The sequence below is a fragment of the Vanacampus margaritifer genome, chromosome 19, assembly GCF_051991255.1.
Source record: "Vanacampus margaritifer isolate UIUO_Vmar chromosome 19, RoL_Vmar_1.0, whole genome shotgun sequence".
Lineage (NCBI taxonomy): Eukaryota > Metazoa > Chordata > Actinopteri > Syngnathiformes > Syngnathidae > Vanacampus > Vanacampus margaritifer.
Genome location: NC_135450.1, coordinates 14953979 through 14974917, shown reverse-complemented (window position 1 = coordinate 14974917; position 20939 = coordinate 14953979). Strand labels below are relative to the sequence as shown.

Here is a 20939-nt window from a genome sequence, read left to right as displayed (position 1 = left end):
GGGCTATGCTAAATTGTGAAACCTTTGAGTCTTCCTACTCTAACTAACCTCCAGAAACAAGAACATTGACAAGACGTCACACACACACACACAGAGAAAAAAAAAAAGCACCTTGATGAGAATCTCTAGCTTCTGCAGCCTGTCGCTGTAGTTCTGGAAGAGATTCTCCAGCTTCCAGATGTTCTCCAGGAGGTCGGCCCGTTCGGGCGTCTCGCCCAGCGTCTGCTGGAGCAGCCGGGAACGCTCCGACATCTGGGTGACGTTCTCCATCAGCACCTGCTGCCGTTGCGACCATGCCTGGGAGCGAGACACTGCGGGAGGAAGAAAACACGGCGCAGTTGTTGCTGAACATCTCTCGGCAACGGGGAAAAAGTCCCCAAATTCAAGGGAACCAGTCGGTATCAATCACTCGGCTAGGATGGATCGTCACCGTTGTGAGGTAATGGAGAGCAGATGTCGCGGTCTATCGAAAAATATCTGACTTTATAGTCGCATTTCCACCTAAAGCTCCAAGTTTGTGGCGCTCCCATTGTCCTAATAGTGTTCATTTCGTCAGCGAAAAATAAACACAAATAATTTCGTCAACATACAAATCGTCACCAGACTAAAACTAGACTAGTCTAGACTTAAAACCCTCATTAATAAACAAACAATAACTGGGACTAAATCAGTATGCGTTTACGTCGACTAATGAAGAGACAGGAGGTGGATTCACGGTCAAAGGTTAAAAAAAGAAAGAAAGAAAGTAATTTATAGTTATAATTTAACATTAATCCAACGGCTATAACAGTCCAACAATAATCTTAACCCGACCGCTAACTAATGCTGGCTAACTTACTAGCTCATAGCATAGAGCCATGCTAGCCACTTTTTGGCTTTTTTTTTCACAATTGTGTGTGAAGTTGTTTTTCATCAAAAAAAAATGAAAGAAAATTTCATGTGAAATAGTTTGAGATCCGAAATGTTCAACATAATCTGCTGACAAAAAAAATATACAGGGGTAAAACGATTGTCCTGACGTTTTTGTTGACTGAAACTAGATGTTTTCTTGGACTAAAATAAAGACTAAAATGCTAGATTTATTGTCGACTTAAAACGGACTAAATAAAAAACAGATGAGGTTGACTAACTGTAATAAAAACTAACAAGCGTGATTGAAATTGGACTAAAACTGAGACTCAATTTAAAAATGGCGGACTACAGCATTATTTTACTTGTAGCTCTGTATACTATACAACATACTACTCAGGAACTAAATTTATACAAATTCAGACAAAATTTGTACAAAAGTCATACATAAATTATTAGTTCTAGGGTATAAATGTTCCTTGGAAATTGACTTGGTACTTGTAGTTCCTAGAGCTAAAAGTCTCAAAGGTTTCTTGACCTCTAGAAATGACTGCACTACGACCAGGTTAGTAGGTACCGAAATTAATTTTCGAGTAGCTCGAGTAGCTCAAACACAAAAAAAATTCCAAGTTCCAGACTGAAGTTTTTTTGGTTCAAATGTGTCTTTACTGTATTATCATTTGTTCAGGCCTTATTAATTTGAAGCAATGTGTTGATGTTCCATCCTCGGTCAATGCAGCCATTAGGATTAACACGGTAAAAAAGAAAAAGAAAAAAGGCTTCCCGTGTGTTGATTTAGCGGCAAAGCCCTCGATTTAAGCATCCATGAACCTTTCTTGTCTTGTGCTTGGCTGCGGCCTCTTAAATGGTTGTATTGAGGAGCATGTTGCACGGCAACTAGTCCCTGATGTTTTACAGCATGACGTCGGGGGGGAGGAGGGGGTGCGGGGTGGCTTCCCCCAGGGTCCTAAAGTGCTCAAAAGGGGTAAAAAAAAAAAATGCAGAGGACCTCCACAAGAGAACAAATGAATTGCATGCAGCTCGTTACGTGTGTTAGGTTTACGTCAAATGACCTGAGACCGGGGAGGCTAATTGCTAAATGATGGTCTGTCTGCGCGGAAACACACACGGGCACGCAAACACAGTTTTCAGTACTGCAACAACGGGGCGCTCTAAAGCGGGCCACTCCCGTGCGAAACCCCTGTCCACATGCTGGCTGTCACGTTAGATTGATTATTTATTTTTATTATTTTACCTCACTTTTTCGCCCACTTTCCATGATGTGCATGCACTCACGGCTGACAACGAGGCACTCTAAAGCAGCCACGCCAGTGGCCTATCCTGAGGGAAAATGCTTTTTTGGCGTGTACGCATAGCTAACTAGCTAATAACAAAATTAAGTTCACAACAACTTAAGCTTTGCACATGTTGTCAGCAATAAAAAATTGTTATTTTTTTTTTAAAAAGAACATTTGTGAAGTCGTTGCCTGAGCCAAAAGGACAGCTGCTGCTCCAGCTCGTCACTTTTTGGCTTTAGGCTTCTTGTGATTGACACTCGTGCGTGTTCGCGCCTCATACGTCACATTTCAACACCGAAATTGCAAAAGCTAATGGATCGGTCACAGCCTGTCAACATCTCAACTTCCACGATGCACTTTGGATGAAAAATATGAGGTTTTAAAAAAACTTTCCCAGCACCTTAAATGATTCGGATTTTTTTTTTTCTCACGTAAACATCATCAACAGACACATCAACTGTTCTGTGTTTGAGTTTACATCCAAATGTAATAAACATTCAGGGATTATTGGACCCTGCTAGATCAGCGTCCATGGTTACTAAGCTCTGACTTAAACTCCCTCGCAGCTTGACGTTTTGTTTCCAACATCTAAACGTACTTTCATGCAGATATTCGAAAATCATCGTTTTGGCAGGAAAAATTAATTTCTGGAAAATACTCTGCAACATCAATAATGAACTCGCAATACAATATCACAGTATTTTTCAAACTGTACTCATAGTATCACAATATAACAATACACACTAAAAAGACAGTTGATATACTATGCTATTAAAATGCCATCTACAGTATATTTTCCTCATTAAAGTTGATTTAATGCTAACGAATAGCAACTGTGTCACGGTTTTGTTACCCTTAAAACAACTGATATTTGAACACAAATGGTGGAGGGATAAAAAACAAAAACAATACTAATATACTGTAAATATTCTTTATCCTCTGAGAAGATCGACTAATATTACAGCGACTCATTCAGAAGCTGTAAATCCACATCTGTATTATACTGCCCCCAGGTGGCTCAAGGCACCACTGCATTCTTAATAAATAGTTTAAGAATAATTCACTTTATTGTATGTCCTATAGGATAAAACATTCTTTTTTTTTTTTTAGGACTCATTTTGGTATCTGCTGTTTTAAAACACACTCCACGTGATTTGAATCACCGCGACAAAGCCACATGTCTGCTTTTCCTTATTTACATGCTCGGACATTCCACTTTGTTCCTGAGTGTAATCTCATAGGCATGTAACAGGGTGTTGTTGCGCTTTCTTTTTCCTGCGCTGTTCTATATTACTCCGATGCACTCGCGGCATATGTTGGCTGGAAACAAGTAAACGAACAGAGCAAACAGTAATGCGCCGCTTTCGATACCACAAGTCAACGGCGCAGCTTGTTTCTATTAAAATGAAGCGCGGCTTGGCCGGGTTCGAAGGCATGACGGCAGCACCGGCGTGTAAATTGCAGCATGTGTGGGAGTTCTGTAGGCAGGATTAGTGCAAAAGTGCAATTGTTGTGTTATCAAAGGCTTAAATAGTTGAATGGCAGCCAACTGTTTAATTGAATTCAGCGTTATCCTGATGTTTTTTTTTTCAGGATCCTAGATAGTGACTAAAAAATAAAAAAATGTTTTTCCCGGCTTTACAATTTTTTTTGAAAAACTAAACAAAAATACAATATTTGAATGCCATTAAAATCCCTTTCAAATGAAACTAAACATCACTAAGTCTTTGTGGGGCTTTTCCATGCCACAACGAGGCACTCTAAAGCAGCCATGCCAGCCCAAAGCCGCTACCCACTTTGTGGTCGTCAAGATGGACATTTGCTTAAAAAAAATCAAATAAAAAATCCTCCGTCCCTGCTCTTCTACCTTTCTCTCCTTATCATGCGCACACTCACAGTTGACAACAAGGCGCTCTAATGCAGCCACGCCAGCCCAAAGCGTCCGTCCACTCTCTGGCTGTCAAGTCGGACACCCCCACCCCCCAAAAAAAATCCTCCTTCCCTGCTCTTCTGCCTTTCTCTCTGTATCATGCGTGCACTCACAGCTGACAACGAGGTGCTCTAAAGTCACTATACCAGCTCAAAAAAATTAATGATGAGTAAAAAAAATATACTTTTTTTCTTTCACCATTTGAAATAAAATGGATATTAAATTAAACAAATATCATGACGACAAGCTCCTAAGAAAGCGGCTGCCAAAGAGAAGAAAAAAATACAGTCAACCTAAAGAGGGCGATAGTGAGACATCCAATTAGTCGTTTACATGTTGTTGACTTGAATGTGATGGCCTGAAAGAACCTTGGCTCTGTGCGGTGTCTGCATGTGCATAATATGAGTGTGCGCGTGTATGTGTGTGTGTACGGGTTGAAGTGTGTGTACCTTCCACTTGAGCAGCACTCCCACTGCGGAACCTTTGGACGCTGTCCAGACACTTTTGTTGAGCGGAGAACTCGGCACACATTATTGGAGGTTTTATGTTCTCAGAGTCAATTTAAAGCCGCAGGGAGTGTGTAGTGTGTGCACTTAATAGAGTGTTTGTTCAGATTTGTGTATTTGTCAGTGTGCTTGTGATCACTTCCACTTTTTGATCAATTTCCACCAATGGAAGTAATGAAAATTACTTTTGTATATATATTTATTTATATTTTATTTACTTTTATACTTTAGTTATATTGTACTAGTAAATCAATTAACTCATTCACTGCAATTGACGGCTATAAACGTAAAACATTCATGTGAACTATTTCTATTATTTTAACATTTGTTTTCCACTTTTTTTTAACAAGAGTATGAAAACCTAGATTTTTTTATTGTACATTTAGAACAGATATAACATTTGTGATTAATCGTGAGATAGCTATTGAAGTCAAGCGATTAATTAATATAAAAAAAATTGATCGCCTGATACAAATTTAAAAAAACAAAAGAAAAAAAATATTAAAAATTAGGGGCATCAGGCGATTAAAATTTGTAATCATAATTGAAAGCAAAATTTTGGTTTTCATACACTAGTTGACAAAAGTGGGATTTTTTTTTTAAACTAATAGAAATAGTTCAAATTAATTTTTGACGTCTATAGCCGTCATTGGCAGTGAATGAGTTAACCAATTATTTAAATGAGAGAAGAAAAAATGAATAAATGCATTAGCTAACCAATTTTAAAAGGAAAAACTTTAGAATTTGTGTAATAATATAATATATATATATATACATATATATATATATATATATATATATATATATATATATATATATATATATATATATATATATATATATATATATATATATATATATATATATATATATATATATATAATATAATAACACACGATATTGAGAATATGTGTGTGCTGCATTCGTTTGATGAAAAGCATTAAACTCATGAGGTGTCTTTTTTATTTTTTAAAGTGTCTCAGAGTGACGGTGTTACGTTTGCCCTCTTGCACTTTTTCACATCTGGTTCACATCGCTGCCCGCCTTTTATCTTCTGTCGTCTTGTTTTTGGACAAAGCTTCAAAGTGGCTCGAGTCTGCGGCGAAGATGTGTCACATGTGTATCAGGTATGTGGGCATGTGTGTTGGCTCGTCAAATTGGACACAAGGCAAACACATATGACGTCTCAAATTAAAGTCACTCTAAAGCAGATGACTAATTTGAGCAATTTTCTTCCCTTCCAAGCTAAATCAGCAAATACCTGATTGTCAGCTGTGCCAAAAATGGGTTATGATCATGGGTGATTATCCTGTGGTGTGGGGCACACATAGATTATCTAGTCTACTTTGAAGATTTTTTCTTCGCTTCTGATCAAAGTCATCAAAAAGCCCAACTGTCCAATGACTCTAAAAAAAATGATCCCGTAGTGTGTGGTATACACATAACGATAATCTGGGCTTAATTTGAGTATTTTTCCTTCTCTTCCAATCATAGTCATCAATGGTCAAATTGTTCAATGTCTCTAAAAGATGATCTCGAGTGATTATCCAGTAGTGTGTGGTACACACATGACGATAATCTGGGCCTAATTTGAGTATTTTTCCTTCTCTTCCAATCATAGTCATCAATGGTCAAACTGTTCAATGTCTCTAAAAGATTATCTTGAGTGATTATCCAGTAGTGTGGGGTACACACATAACGATAATCTGGCCTAATCTGAGTATTTTTTCTCCCTTCCGATCGTAGTCACCAAAAGTCAAATTGTCTAATGTCTCTAAAAGATGATCTCGAGTGATTATCCAGTAGTGTGGGGTACACACATAACGATAATCTGGCCTAATCTGAGTATTTTTCCTCCCTTCCGATTGTAGTCACCAAAAGTCAAATTGTCTAATGTCTCTAAAAGATGATCTCGAGTGATTATCCAGTAGTGTACGGACTGGACTGGACTGCTTTTTATATAGCTCTTTAACTACAATTACTAGCATTTTTCAGCATGCGCTGTCTACATGACCATATATGGGCATACGCTAAATCGGTCTAATAAATGTCTATCTGATCATCTCACAACTGGCAGTAAAGTACACTTGGCTATTTTATTTGTTGGACTGCACACATTGACTGTTTTTTTTCTTCTTTTTTTGTATTTGACTTGTGTCATGTTACATGATTTCCTTCAGGGAGGAAAGTGGTGGATTTGGTTGCTTTTTAGTGATTCCGCTGTTAAATCCCACCGTCATCATAACGACAAAAAATAGCGTCACCAGGGAATCGAACTTTTGACAAAAGGGCAAATACATTTGTAACTGTTATCTGGCATGTCTGCTTCACATCACCGCATGCTTATCTATAAAAATGACATGTCATGAAGGGGCCAATTTAAGGAGGGTCGGGCAAGGGGGGGGGGGTGCTGTTCTGGTGCAGCAACCCAACAAGTCAAGTGAGAATTCAATCCAAAAGCAAACAAGAATCGGGGGGGAAAAAAACTGGCAAACAGGAATGGGCATTTTTTTTACATGAGCGTGGATGCAGGGGGGCCCCTGGGAGCAGTGCTGGAGCCACTTGGCACACAAAAAGCTGCTTTGATTGCTTGTTCTTCACGCAGCTCATCTAAAAGTCCTAAATAAGAAAATACCTTCGGACTATGCACACACTCAGACACGCACACACACTTTGTACGCAATGTCTCTATCGTCTTGGCTTCCCTTGTCTCCTAACATCATTGACATTTGCAAGGAGGCCCCTCGCTCAAGGTGAAAACCCATAAAGTCGCGCGCGCACACGCACACGCACACACACACACACACACACACACACACACACACACACACACACACACACACAAGGTCCGTCTACGAAGCAAATGAGGCACCCAGCAAGGGTTTTTCCTTCCCAGCAGGAAGTGAGGCTGACAAGGAATGAACCTAAAAAATTTCCCTGAGGAACTCCGCCGAAATGGTGTCGTCGAAATCATATATATCATCGCTGCTATGTGAAAAACACTTAAATCCATTTTCCCCCACCATTTTTTTATTTTTATTTTTTTGGGACGTCTGCATTCAGTTTCTTTCCAAAAACATAAATAAATAAAAAAAAAATACATATAATGGACATAAGTGTTTTTCACATAGCAACGACGATATGTGACATACATGTGAACATTACATTGACATAAGTATTGAGACACCTACAGCCGGAAGTGAGGGTGATGAGAAGGGCTGAATAAAAAAAATTGACCTGAGACATTTCCCTGAGGAACGCCACTGAAAATGGTGTCTCACATAAGGATGGGTGGACTTTGGAGAGTGTTGCTAGAAAAACAACGGACCTCAAACACTTGCCTGAGGAACACCACTCAAAATTATTTCTCACCGAAGGATGGTTGCAGCGTTGTTGTGCAAAGGTCTACACATAACCAGAGCAAAAGTAATGGGACACGTGAAGCAGGAAATTGCGAGGATGAGGGGATTGATAGACAAACAGGGGGCCTCAAACATTTCTCTGAGGAACTCTACTCAAAATGAGTGTGGTGTACACGGTGTCTGCCGACAGTACATGATGTACACTTACAGGAGGTGAATATGTACAGTTATCTAGAATTTACATCACAACTGGGTGGGCGGCGGAGGGGCTTCACATTCCAAAACGTAGCCCCACTTTTGAAGCCCAGCCTTCTCTCGCTTCATTGTTAGCGTTTCACTTTACACTGGACGTGACTTGTTTATCCTACGTGTGTGTTCTCCACGCTAAAGCACAGCACACAGCTACAGTAACACGGAAATGAGCTTAACGTACCCCCCCTATTGAACCCCCTACACTCATCATGTGTGCGAGTGTGTGCGTGTGTCCTTCATTGCGAGGCAGGGCTGATGTCATGTGCACAGAAATTAGAGATGGACATGAAACCATTTCCATGTGCAAACTTATTGATCACAGACATATGCAAAAAGGAAAAAAAAAGAAATCTAAGCCTCCTCTGGGAGCACAAGGCTAATGTGAGGTTGTAGAAAACCATAATGGATCTCCCTGGACGTATATGTTTATGATATATTATGTAGCATAACAGTATGTTTATGTTTAACAACTCCTTATCAGTTTCCAGTGACTAATTGTTTGTGATCTGATTGCATTTTTTTTGTTTTGTTAACATATTGTCACTACTTAATATATATATACATTTTAAATGCAATTATGAAAGTATTTTTTTATTTATTAATTTGGAAATATATTGCTTTTTTAGAATATATTTTGCTTTACTTCTATATTACGTTATTTGTATTTATTTATGAATTATTATACGGTTCTGTTTAAAAATAATTTAATCAAATAAATTAAGCCTTTTATAAATTTGAAAAAAATAACTATTCGCAATTAATTTCAAATACTAAAATAAAATATAAGTAAATACAATTTCCATTAATAACTAAATTGTACATAATTGTAAAGTCTTTTTATCGCAATTAATTAAGTGACTTCTCAATATTAACTAAAAATGAATCATTTTAAATATAAAATTTAATTAATTCTACTTTAAAAAATAATTTTAAAAATTGTCAAATCTAATGAGGAATGGTCATTTCATTTTCAAGTAACTACTATATAAAGAAATATAAAGTAATACAAAAACAATATTTCAATTTGAAGTTATTCAAAAATACAACAGCTAAAATATGAATGCAAAAAATATACAATTTTAAGCTATTAAAAACACACACAGATGTTAACCAAAACATTCAATATTTACACTTAATTAATTAACTTATTGTCATCAGATGTTTCCTTTGTGTCGGAAAGCGAACATTTGGCTAGCTAGGTACCAACAGGTTAATTATCGCGTTGGTGTTTCACACCCAAAACGTAAAAAGCTACGATATTTCGTAATTAGTAACAACAAAAAGGAAAAGTCACTTTACCTGCCAGGCACAGCCCAAAGATGGTGAGCAGCACGAGCACGTAGAGTGACAAGATGGCGTACTTGATGGCAGGCAAAGAGTTGAGCTGAGCACAACACTGATCCTGTTTCCTGCGCCGCTTTCCAGAACCTGATCGGGGGGAAAAAGCAGAAACAACTACAGTCGGTCCAAAGCGTTTAGCGCCAATTGCTAACAGCTAACAGCCAATACAATGAGACATTTGGCTTCCATAACGCGACACGTTAAGAGTTTGCTTTGGAGGCCGGCCCGTCCGTGTCTGCTCTCAAGAATGCTGTACAGATTTAAAAAAAAAAAAATCAGATTAGTTTCTTCTGGGAACAAATTTGACAAAGGTTGGGTCCATGTGTTCAATAAAAACAATATGTGAACACTTTGCATGTTGGACATACGTTCACCTGTAGGCCAAATGTTTATTAAAGTCCCATAAAGTGAAAAGTGAAAATAAATATGCCTTCTAAATTTGACACACCACAGAGAAGAGTGTTGTTAACAACCCTGGCAAACTTGAATGATTCAAAGTACATAAATCTCTCCCCTAACACTGTGGGCGCACTCACTCATATGAAATTAAATGTGGCCCTTGAGGACTTAAGTTTGCCCACCCCTGATCCATTGCCATGTGACGTCGCGGCAATAAAAATCTTACGGTGGGCGCGACCTCACAGCAGCATGAATTCATTTGAACCGTGACCCACACAAACGCATACACACTTCCCTTAAACGAACAAGAACGCGCACACTCATGTGGTGCAAGACAAACACAGCTGTCGCAGATAGCATGCGTGTGTGTGCGCGCCACATGGTTGGAATGTATGGCGGCGCAAAAAAATTCGAGTTCAGCAAGTCGGGAAGATGACACGACAATTGGCATCACGCACATAGGCTAAACAGGAAGTTCACTTTTAAGGCAGAAGCGGCTTTACTTCCTCCTAATGTAAACGTTTTCGGGTTAATGGAGGCTATCTTATCTTAGCAAACGGGTGTAAAACCTATGCTAATACTAATACTTCCTACCATACTCTTCTAAGACAAGCTAGTTGTGTTGTACATCTATTTAACGTGTAGCAGAAAGTAACAATTTAATTCATGACTGACAGAGCTAAGATAAATGTTTCCCTTGCATTTAAATGCTAAACTAAGCTAGCCACATCATACTGAAAGAGATAGAAGGAGCTAAGCTAACTGTTCTCCAGCTTTTGTATCCAATAATTCGCTAGTCTTTCATACTGAGACGTGAGAGTTATTTGTAGTGGGTTTTATACCATCAGGGGGGAAAAAAGAACTTTAACTTGTCAATGACAAAGCCCTAAGCTAATGCCAACACTTCATTTGTATGCTAAGCTATGAGAGGGATTTGTTTTTGATTAGCAAATGGCATGGCTAAATCTATGGAGAATTTCTAGAAAGAAAAAAACATGGAATGAACATATCAAAATCCTCTAAAATCCTTGCTATTTTAATGTTTGTGTAGCACAAAGAAGCAAGTTTAGTGAGCTGCCCTGTCTTCTAATGCTATACTGAACTAGCTGCTAACGTTCTGTGGCACACAAATACTGTATACGCGTGTTGTTGACTAACATAGCTTAGCTAACTGATATAGGCCTACTACATTCTCTGCTACAATGCTAGGCTGAGTTATTTGTGTGAAGCACTGTAAAAATAAAAAATAAAAACACTTAATGTGTTTATGCCTGACAGAGCTAAGGTAACTGCTCTCTCTGCTTAATTTATGCCAAGCTAAGCTAACGTGACACCGTTTTAGCCTCAATTAACCCAGAAAAAACGTTTAAGGAAGCAAAGCAACTTCTGCATTGAACTGCACTTTGCCAGGGTTCATTTTGTTGCAAACTTCCCGTTTACGCAGGCATTTTTCGTAAGAAAATAACATTTAAGGTTTCACCTCTTCCTCCTCACCTTCATCGCACAAGTTGAGTTTGGACAAGTTACGTCCCTCATAGGCGTCCTCGTACATGGACGCGCTCTCCCGTTCCTCATACGTAGTCAAGTACATGGCCTTGTTCTCCATCTTCTTGCTGGGATGCAAACACAGACACACCATGAAACAATGATTAAATTCATACAGGATACGGATAACGTTCCAAGCAAAACAAAATGAAAGATGTCCAAGCTAACCTGGTCCTTGCATTCCGTGTGTTTGCCTTCAAGAAATATATCTCTGGGAATTTGGGATTGCATAATATATGTATTAAGAGGGAGGTTATTTCACGGGCAAAGACAAACTGTGTGAGCGTGTATCAGAGGCTGTAAATGCCTGACATGAGCCAGATCTTATGAGAATTGAGTTGGGTTTGATGCAAAAAAACAAACTATTTTTAAAGATTTTTTTTTCTTGAGAGCAACACTCTGAATTTTTCAAAATTCAGCAACCTCAAACCCATTTCACTTGTTGACATGTTGAGAAGACCCACAAAAAAAAAGTCTCAAGAAGCCATGCCTGACAAGCCATTGGATGCCTGCCATTTTACTTTAAAGCAACCATTCTAGGGCATTTCCGTGATTCCCTATGGGAAAACAAATGTTTCATAATCTGAACAAACTCTGAAATAAAACTAAGGTGACAGTTGCAATTGTGAGGGCGAAAATTCCCAGGAGGCCACAGTGGATTTGTCGCAGTGGGAGATGTGCAGGGGGTTCGACAAAGCCGTTAAAAGCACTCAGTCCTGACTTTCTCATTAAGGCAAGCAGAATGACATTTGGACTAAAACTATTAAGGCTGCTAGGAGATCCCACCACGCACACATAGTTCCTGCATGTGTGCTTACATACCCCATGTATCTACGTGCGTGTGTGTGTGTGTGTGTGTGTGTGTGTGGTAAAGGAGGGTGGGAAAGCAAAGAGTGTCCACAATATCTGGAACACTGCTGTCTCTTATTTGAAAATAAAGAATGAATCCCCATTAAATACTGAGTGTTTTTTTTTTAAAGAACAGAAATTGCAACGACAAATCAAAAGTTCCAAACTCTCTATCAACTATTTAATATTTGACCTAAATTCCCAAAGAAATGGTAAAAATGACATTAGTTTCTTGTCACCTTGAAATCTGCACATTGTTTCTTATGCCTACATAACCACATGTTTGAACCAGAAAAATACATCTGTGGGAAGATATCCTGCCAGGTAGTTGCTAAGCTTTTCCATGCTGCAACAACGGGGCACTCTAAAGCCAACCGCCATTTCTCGTGAAAACATATCATATTGGAGTTTTAAAGGTGGTTTTTTTTAAAAGAATTTCGGGACTTGATACCCCACCGTCCCCCCCATTTTCTCTGTAACTTTAATTCGCTTAGCTATCTGAAATAAAAATATTAAAATATGAAATATATAAAAATAAAATGCCTTTTTTTTCATACATCTGGTTGAAATTTGTAGTTGTGGGTCCCTATAGCACTGATGACAAATTGTAACCCCTCTCCATCATTTCAGTTTCCCCATCCTTCCCTGGACTAATTCCAAACATCGGACACTTTATTGAGTACACCTGTGCAACTAGAGCAGAGGTGGGCAATCTCGGTCCTCGAGGTTTCACACTTCCAACACAAGCTGATTCCAATCAACAGGATCGTTATAAGCCTTATGCGGAGCTTGCTGACAAGATGATCATATATCAGCTGTGTTGGAGAAGGGCAACATGCAAAACCTGCAGGACTCGATGCCCACCTCTGAACTAGAGTGTGAACGTTGAGAAAGTAGTAGGCCTATTCATTTAACTCAGGTTCAAGAGACTTTTGGCTGCCAAAAAAAAAAAAAAAACTACTCACCTCATCAGCTGTCAATTGGGGGACGGAGAAAGCAAAAAATATATAAATAAATCACAGCTTCAAGCGGCTCATCCTTCCCCCCACTGCACCATAAACCAAAAGTCACAGCTCGGGCAGATCCAGGACGCACCGTGCTTAGACCGCTCCTCCTCCTCCCGCTGCAACAACAATAACAGACGGTCGGACTATAGTGGGGAATATGTGCAACCTCCACCAAAACATCACTATGGTCCACGTGACCCAAAAAGTCAAGCAAAGTCCAGCTGGAGTTCTTCACCGGAGGAGAACAGAGACTCTATCGTGGGTTGCACGCTTGCGCCATCTGGTGATCGTCTGCGGGGCGTACATGAGATTTAGGTACCTGTCGTTTTATGTTATTATACTTTTGATTGTTTTATTGTGTTTGTATTTATTTAATACAGTTTCAAATTTTTCATAATTTAAATTAGGGATTGAACTATGGCTGGGGTTTCAAAATAGGGCTTTAAACCAGGGGTAGGCTTTCAAAGTGAGGTTTTGATGATTGGGCGGGCACTCCAGAAACCAAATTATTGTTAAATACAGTATGTTTAAAAAATTAAAAAAGGAAAAAAAGAGGGAGAGAGAGAGAGAAAAAAATAAAAGAAAAAAGAAAGAAGAAGACTTTCTTTTAAAACGCTAAATCTGTCAATTCTGAGCACACTTGAACACACCTGATGGAGGTGTGGTCACGACCAGGTGGTCGCCTTCCTCATGGACAAGTTGGGGCAAGAAAGGTGGCGTCATTGTTTTTAAACAGCCACAAAACACTCACCAGCACTACATTTGGAACAAGGTAAAAATATATATTTAAAAAAAGACAGAGAGAGACTTGTATACGTTTAAAAAAAAGTTTTATTATGACTTGGAAACTTTCAAGACGGTATGCGTTCGTTATTGACAAGCTGTGTCACCAGACTCCATAAAAGATTAGCTTGTTTTTTTGTGGTATTATTTTCAAATGCGACACTTGAATGATAATATGGTATTAAGTGTAGCAATTCGGCGCCTAGTTTGACTACCACAACATGACAGAATGTTGTCGACTATTTAGTCCATCTGTTCGTCGACTCGTATGCGGCTGTTTTCCAAGGAAAGCAAAATGGCGGCTTGGCTTTTTATATGATAACAAATGGGAAAATATATATATCTTACGCGTCTAATAGACAACGACGGCAGTTAAACCATTAAAGTGTGTACAATTGTTGCCCAAGAACCTCGTTGTCCATTGAAAAAAAAAAAAAACTGTACTTGCCACAAGATGGCGGCCTTGCATCGGTAATGGCGATGTCATTGAAGGCCAGTTGGCTGGCCTTGTGAGGACGAATATGAACTTCGATTGATTGAAGAAACAGTGCCGAAAAGTTACATGGGCAAGCCATAGTGATAACAAACGCCCTGTGCCGATTGACACGGCAACAAATAGAGACTGAAAAATATTAACATCCATCATCTACATACATAAGCTACATAGAGGTTCAGAGACTGAACTGTGTCAAATTGTGAAAAAGAAAAAGTCTCCTTTAAAACAGAGAAGAAGAAGAAGAAGAGCTGCTTTCTTCACCGTCACCTTGACTTTTAAAGTCTTTTAAATGTTTTCACAGTGTATGCCAATGAGTCCACTGTGAATATGGCGTCTCCACTAATTAAAACAAAAAATGACATTCCTACATTTTACTGAAAAGGTCGCATCAACAATTTAGCTGTTTTTTCACCCTCAGGAGGATTTCTTGAAGCAAACATGACTTTTTCCTTCCCGGTATGTCAGCGGATTTCACTCTCGGTTTATCTTAATGCTGTCCCATGTGGGCCAATTTTGCGAGCACACCCGAAGGCGACCTGACCTCAAGTGGGGACACTGAAAATCATCGGTTATCATGCTAAATATTTGCTGTCTAATGTGATTTTTCTGTCATGTAAACTGAAAATGTTATTTAAAAATAACTTGTGCTAATCCTGCAAAATCAATTGTATTCTTGTTTTGCCGTTTTAAAGTAAAAAATTATGAGATGATCGTCTTGGGGGCTGGTCCGGCGCAGGAAAGGACTTAATGGGACCTTTACACTCTTGTGTAACATAGTCAAAATCAATCAGGATCCTCGGTAGAAAGAGAGTGCTGACAAGGAGCATGCACTGTACTCCTATCTTTATTTCTTCCTGACCTCTCACCTCAGCTTCCTCAAATTGCTTGAGTCGGATCGCCTTCAAAATCAATACCGGTCTTGCTGTGACGCATGGTAATAGTACCTGAAAAAATGTCGTGAATGTTTAAAATGATAACCGCCTGAGTCAATACCACTAGTTTCTTTTCTGAGGCGACGATACCGATCCAATACAGATGTATTGTGCAAATACATAACATTTTTCTTCACGGTCAATCTAAAATAGTTTATTTAAAATCCTAACTTCATAAAGAATACAAGATTTAAGCGTAATTAATTTTGATATTATTATGGAACATGTCACCCTTTTTATATGTCGTTTTCAGCTTTAATTGATGATGTTTTCCATCTTGTCGCTAGTAGCTACTTGGTCGAAGAGGGGTTTTGCGGTGATGGAAGCGTCCAAGCGGGTGTCGTCGTGGTCCGTGCAGGATGTGCTGGAGTGGATCGAAAAGTGCTATCCCAGCCTAGTGGGCGTGCTCCAGAAGGCCGTGATGAAACACGCCATCTCAGGTGTGGATATCCCCATCCCGATTGGCTCGAATCATTTTGTCTTTCCACAAGAAAAATTGAGACTTCATATCAGTTATGAATTGTTGTGGTGCACTGTAGGTCGCGCGCTGCTGAGGTTAAGGGAGCACCACCTGCACCTCCTCGGCGTGGACTTGGCGGATCAGCAGCAGGAGATGTTGCAGGATCTCCTGCTGCTCAGAGTGCAGGAGGAGGTGGAAGAACTGGACGACATTTGCTCAGGTGAGCTCAGGGGCAGGGGAGACTGGATCCATTTTTGCCATGTTAGCCGCAATTAATTACTACATGTCATTTTCAGCCGACAGCAAGTATCAGTACAAGGCAAAATGGCCGCCCTTGAGATGGATTTAAAAACGGGTGGATCTTTTGGGCTTAATTCACGTTCAACAAATGCATTATTAATCAGAATGCCGTGTTTAGCTCAGTGGGGGCGCATAGAAAATGACTGGGGGAAAAAAGAAGTTCTTATTTCCTGTTCTCTTTTACAGAATGTTTCCCGGCGTAACAGATGTTCATTTTCCAATTCCGGTTCCGGCCCCTTCCATCCATTTTTCATCCAGTCATCTATCCATCGGCTGACAAGGTGAGGGTGACGGACATCTTAGCTGGAGAAGAAGAATCAATGGCGGGGGGGGGGGAGTCATTTCCCGTGTGAAACGTGAGCCTGGCAGATAGATGTTATCAAAATTATTTTTATTATTCTTCCTTTTGTTGTTGTGCGGTGAATTAGGACAACCAAGTGGTCACAAACATTTACACAATGTCACATTTTTTATAAACTAAGGAGGCGCGTCTGGATTAATTAAAGTTTTTTTTAAATAACAGGACTTGAAGACATGGGATAAAAAATGTCATCTCTTCCTTCCATTTTGACACCTTAACTCTTTGACTGCCAGACGTTTTCAGAAACGGGTTGTCGCCAGTGCCAGCCCATTTAAGCATTTTGACTGATCTTTCAAGGTCCACAGAATATGTTGTGTTTGGACTATGGAAACACACATCCTACCAAATGAAAGATTGGACTCTCATCTTTCATCAGAAAAAAAAGTTTGTTTCTACCTTATTCCGTTTTTCAGTAATCAACAATAGAAAATGGTTACTTTCACCGAAATGCTCTGTTCTGAAACAAAAAGCGGAGAAAAAGAGCTTTTTGTGAAACTGTTATTTCATGCACTCTAGTGAATTGTACACTTCTTTTTGTCCATGAATGATGCCACAAACACCTAAATAGTGCTTTACTTCTGTAATACACCACCAACAACAATGAAAAAGTGTTTTTAGTTTGCAAAATACGTTTATTTCCATTCAACAGTGTAACAATTTGACAAAACAATTTCTCAAACCATTTACAAATGTGTGCAACTGTGGTACTATTTACAATTATGTGGATGTTTCAAATACAGTTTTTCTTTTTGTAATGCTCTCCTGCGTGCAAGGAGAGGGAGCAGGGTTTGCACAACAGATTACTTTCACTTTCCATTGTCCGTTTCGCGTGCAGACGGCCTTTTTTTCCGGGGAATAGCAAGTAGCAGACTGTACCCACTCCTCCGATGAATATGTATTGGACTCGGGGCACTCTTCGTCGTCCGATTGAACGTCCGCCTGAGCGTGCTCGGTTGTGCTCCGCGTTTTCCGGTGTTGGCATCGCTAGCCCGTGAACCTTTTATGACGTCGTCATAGCCGCCGCATCAACGCTTCCAACTTCGCCGTCAACCTCGGAGTCACCATCATCATCATCATCGATGATGATCATCGTCGTCATCAATGTGCTCTTTATAGCGTTGGTCAATGCTTTTCGTCTTTGAAAAAAACGGCTCGACCGTGAGCTGCTTGCAACCGGTCGCCATTATGGCTTCTTCAGCCATTGTCCCCTCAACACTCTAGCCCCGGGCCTCACGTCTTCTGCTGACGCCTACCCAATCTTGTCAAAAGAGAGTCATTGCTGCCATCTAGGGGCCAAAAATAGTCATTAGGCTCACTAGACCTGCTTGAAACTTTCAACACAGCTGGGGAAGGCTTTCCTCCACCCGTTTCAAAAAAAAAAAATTGGATGACGTCTTTTAACGTCATTGGCGGCCCTCCGTAGGTTTTTACTTGACGTCTTTTAACGTCAGTGGCAGAGAAAGAGTTAATGTCATTTCACATCAACAGCTTCACACAGGAAGTATTAAATGTGCAGGGAGGATGAGGAGGCGGCACATATGGATGAATTAAAGGAGGACAGACGAGACTAATGAAGAGTCCCAGTGCACGGACGCTGATCGATCAGTGTTTGGACCGCGCCAATCAACCCGACAATTAAGCGCTAATTAGATGAGGAGCTTACACAGCATATAATAGACCCTCCAGTACATTCATACATCATATCGCCCGTAGGCTGGCCACACACTTTCCTGAAAATGTCCACTCAATTTCTAAATGAGACCTCGTGGATATCTGACTTGAAAAGTTTCTCCATGTGGAGTTATCTAAAGTGTATCATTTTAGTGGCGTAAGCGCACAGAAGAAGAAACGAGGAAGGCAATTACGCTCAATTTGATCTCCATTTGGGCTTCCTGGGCCAGAAGCGATGACGCTCATTTGTATCAAAGATTCATTCCTTACGCAGACGTACCGAGCGGTCGCAGATTTATTGCGCTGCCGTCGGTCCGATCAATAATAACAGCCCTTCCACCCCCCTCATTGGAATTCCAATAGTGCCGTGAATTACGAGGAAACTAGCGTATGACGGGAAGGCATTTTAGTCTGTTTGCTGTGCTCTATCTTAGCTCTACTGTGAAAAAGCAACATCAAAAAGGAATAAGGTTTTTTTTTTTTTTGGGCAAGAACTGGCTATGTCCTCCAACAAGTGACAACAAACTCCCTTTGTCTGAAAACTCTTCAGGGAGGGCTACAGCATCGTTAAAAATGAGCATCATGAATCTTCTGACAAGCCCTGGCAGTTTCCTATCTAGGGCCAAAACTGCCAAAATTAATAATTAATTATTAATAATAGTGGCAGTTTCCTATCTAGGACCAACACTGCCAAAATTAATAATAGTGAAAATAAAAATGGATATTAAAAATATAATTCAGAAATTAATGCAAAAAATAAATCTAAATGGAAATTTATATATATATATATATATATATATATATATATATATATATATATATAAATAAATTTCCATTTAGATTTATTTTTTGCATTAATTTCTGAATTATATATACTTTTTCATTTTTATTTTCACTTTTATTCATTAATTTCATTTTGATTTTGGCAGTTTTGGTCCTACATGTGACAACAATCTCCAATATCTCTTCACATTGAATGTGTGCAGATGGGTTATGACAATGAGCTGCAGGGATTTCTAACAAGTACTGAGTATGTCTTATATGTGACAACAATCTCCCCTATATTATTCATGTAAAAACTGCTCGAGGAAACAGAAGAGGCCGAGGCAACATCAAAGGAGCTGTGGGAATTTCTGGCATGTGCCAAATGTGTTCTACACATGACAACAATCTCCCATATCAAGTATTTAAATACCCACACCCCGCTCAAGGTGACAAAAAATTCTCTAAATGAAAATGAAGGAAGTCAGGTGTGAGCGCAGGTGTAATGTTGATAGCTTTGATGACGTGTGACGCGTCAAGCTGAGGACCATCATGCATCGCTCTCGGTGCACTAATTCCTCCCTCCTTGGAAATGCATGAGGCGTCATTCACGTGGATAAATATGGTATGAATATTTCAGCACGGTTAGTCGGTGAAGCGCAGCTGAGACTATAAATCAAAATGTGCGTGCGTGCCTGCGCACGTTCCCGCGCTATTAAAACATTAACGCTGATGGGACGACAGGCGGCGGCATACAGGAGGGACTTTTGGATAATTGAAATGCCAAAAAAAGCCCAGAGACTTTTCTGCTCCTCCAACCATTCTTCTTACACGCCGTCATCTTGTTTTTTTTGTTTTGTTTTTAATGATGCGACCCTCGACTGGCTTGTTTTTTCAGGAATTCTATCATAATGTCAAGAAGGGAATCCTATTTGAGACGTGGTCGTGCCAACAATCTGCCATGCAGGGAGCCTGCAAAGATACCTTGAGCAACAATTTAAAAAAAAAAATTGCTGGCTATGCCCTACATGTGACAACAATCTCCCATATCTTCACTTGAAAAATGTTCAGGCTGGTTGTGATGAGATCTACATCAATTTTAAAAGCTGCAGGAAAATTCTGGCAAGTACATCATGCACGTGACAAAAACTCCCCATATTCTTATTTCCTTATTTAAAAGAAGCGGAAAAGATTTCTGGCTGTGTCCTACACATGATAACAATATTCCATATTCATATGAAAAGTCCTCAAGATGCGGCGAAGAAGCATTAAAAAGGATCTGAAGAGATTTCTGGCACGTACTGGTGGTGACCTACAAGTGACAACAATCTCCTGCAATCCAATGCCTTTATCAAAGCATGTTTTAGGACAGGAATCAACTTTAGTCAGCATTACCTTAGTCAATGCACAATTTGATAGTGTACCTAATGAAGTGGCACATCATAGACACTGATGAAGCCCTGTGAAAAGTCGCCACAAGAGGGCGGTATTTAACTGGTCAAGTCATCAATTTAAAAGTGGAAACCGGGACCAAAGTTCAATCAATGCTTAATAAATGACCCCATAAATAGAAGTTGATGCAAAATTACTTACAGGAATTTGCAGCAAATTCGAGATGCCTCATGTTTGCGCACATAACATTCACAAATGGGATGCACTCTCCTAAATAAACATCGGTTGCATGATCAACACTTAAGGTGAGAACATGAGAACGTCAAGTCGTTTTGAACATCAGAGAAGTAAGCGTCGTCGTCCTTAAATTCACACATTTCTTAATGGAGTTTGTTACGGAGAGCCGTCGTGGTGTATTTTCAGAAAAGTTCCACACAAGACGGT

General features: G+C 39.6%; 2 protein-coding genes across 6 annotated transcripts in view; one reads left to right on the top strand and one right to left on the bottom strand.

The window, feature by feature from the left end:
• scara5 (scavenger receptor class A, member 5 (putative)) overlaps nt 1–13595 on the bottom strand; it is a 23771-nt gene extending 10176 nt beyond the window's left edge. Inside the window, exons 1-4 of one of the 2 annotated variants that reach the window (XM_077552532.1) lie at nt 13297–13595; nt 11432–11550; nt 9497–9625; nt 112–311 (exon numbers count right to left, since the gene is read on the bottom strand). In XM_077552532.1, coding sequence (XP_077408658.1) covers nt 112–311; nt 9497–9625; nt 11432–11550; nt 13297–13301 — 453 coding nt within the window. In that variant the 5' untranslated portion in view covers nt 13302–13595. Of the gene's footprint in view, nt 1–111; nt 312–9496; nt 9626–11431; nt 11551–12888; nt 12937–13296 lie in introns of those variants that run through there. The other variant, XM_077552533.1, reaches the window with a different exon arrangement.
• On the top strand, nt 13184–20939 carry LOC144039321 (sterile alpha motif domain-containing protein 12-like). Of its 4 annotated transcripts, XR_013289406.1 has the most exons (5): nt 13988–14110; nt 15837–15989; nt 16089–16229; nt 16496–16590; nt 20002–20939. XR_013289406.1 is itself a non-coding variant. In XM_077552537.1 (4 exons), the coding sequence occupies exons 2-4, from the start codon at nt 15869–15871 to the stop codon at nt 16510–16512; spliced, it is 279 nt and encodes a 92-aa protein (XP_077408663.1). In that variant the 5' UTR covers nt 13184–13653; nt 15840–15868; the 3' UTR covers nt 16513–17022. The 4 variants fall into 4 exon arrangements, 3 of the variants coding, with proteins under 3 accessions (XP_077408663.1, XP_077408661.1, XP_077408662.1); XM_077552537.1 differs by lacking the exons at nt 13988–14110; nt 20002–20939 and adding an exon at nt 13184–13653 and having other exon boundaries at nt 15840–15989; nt 16496–17022; XM_077552535.1 differs by lacking the exon at nt 20002–20939 and having other exon boundaries at nt 16496–17022.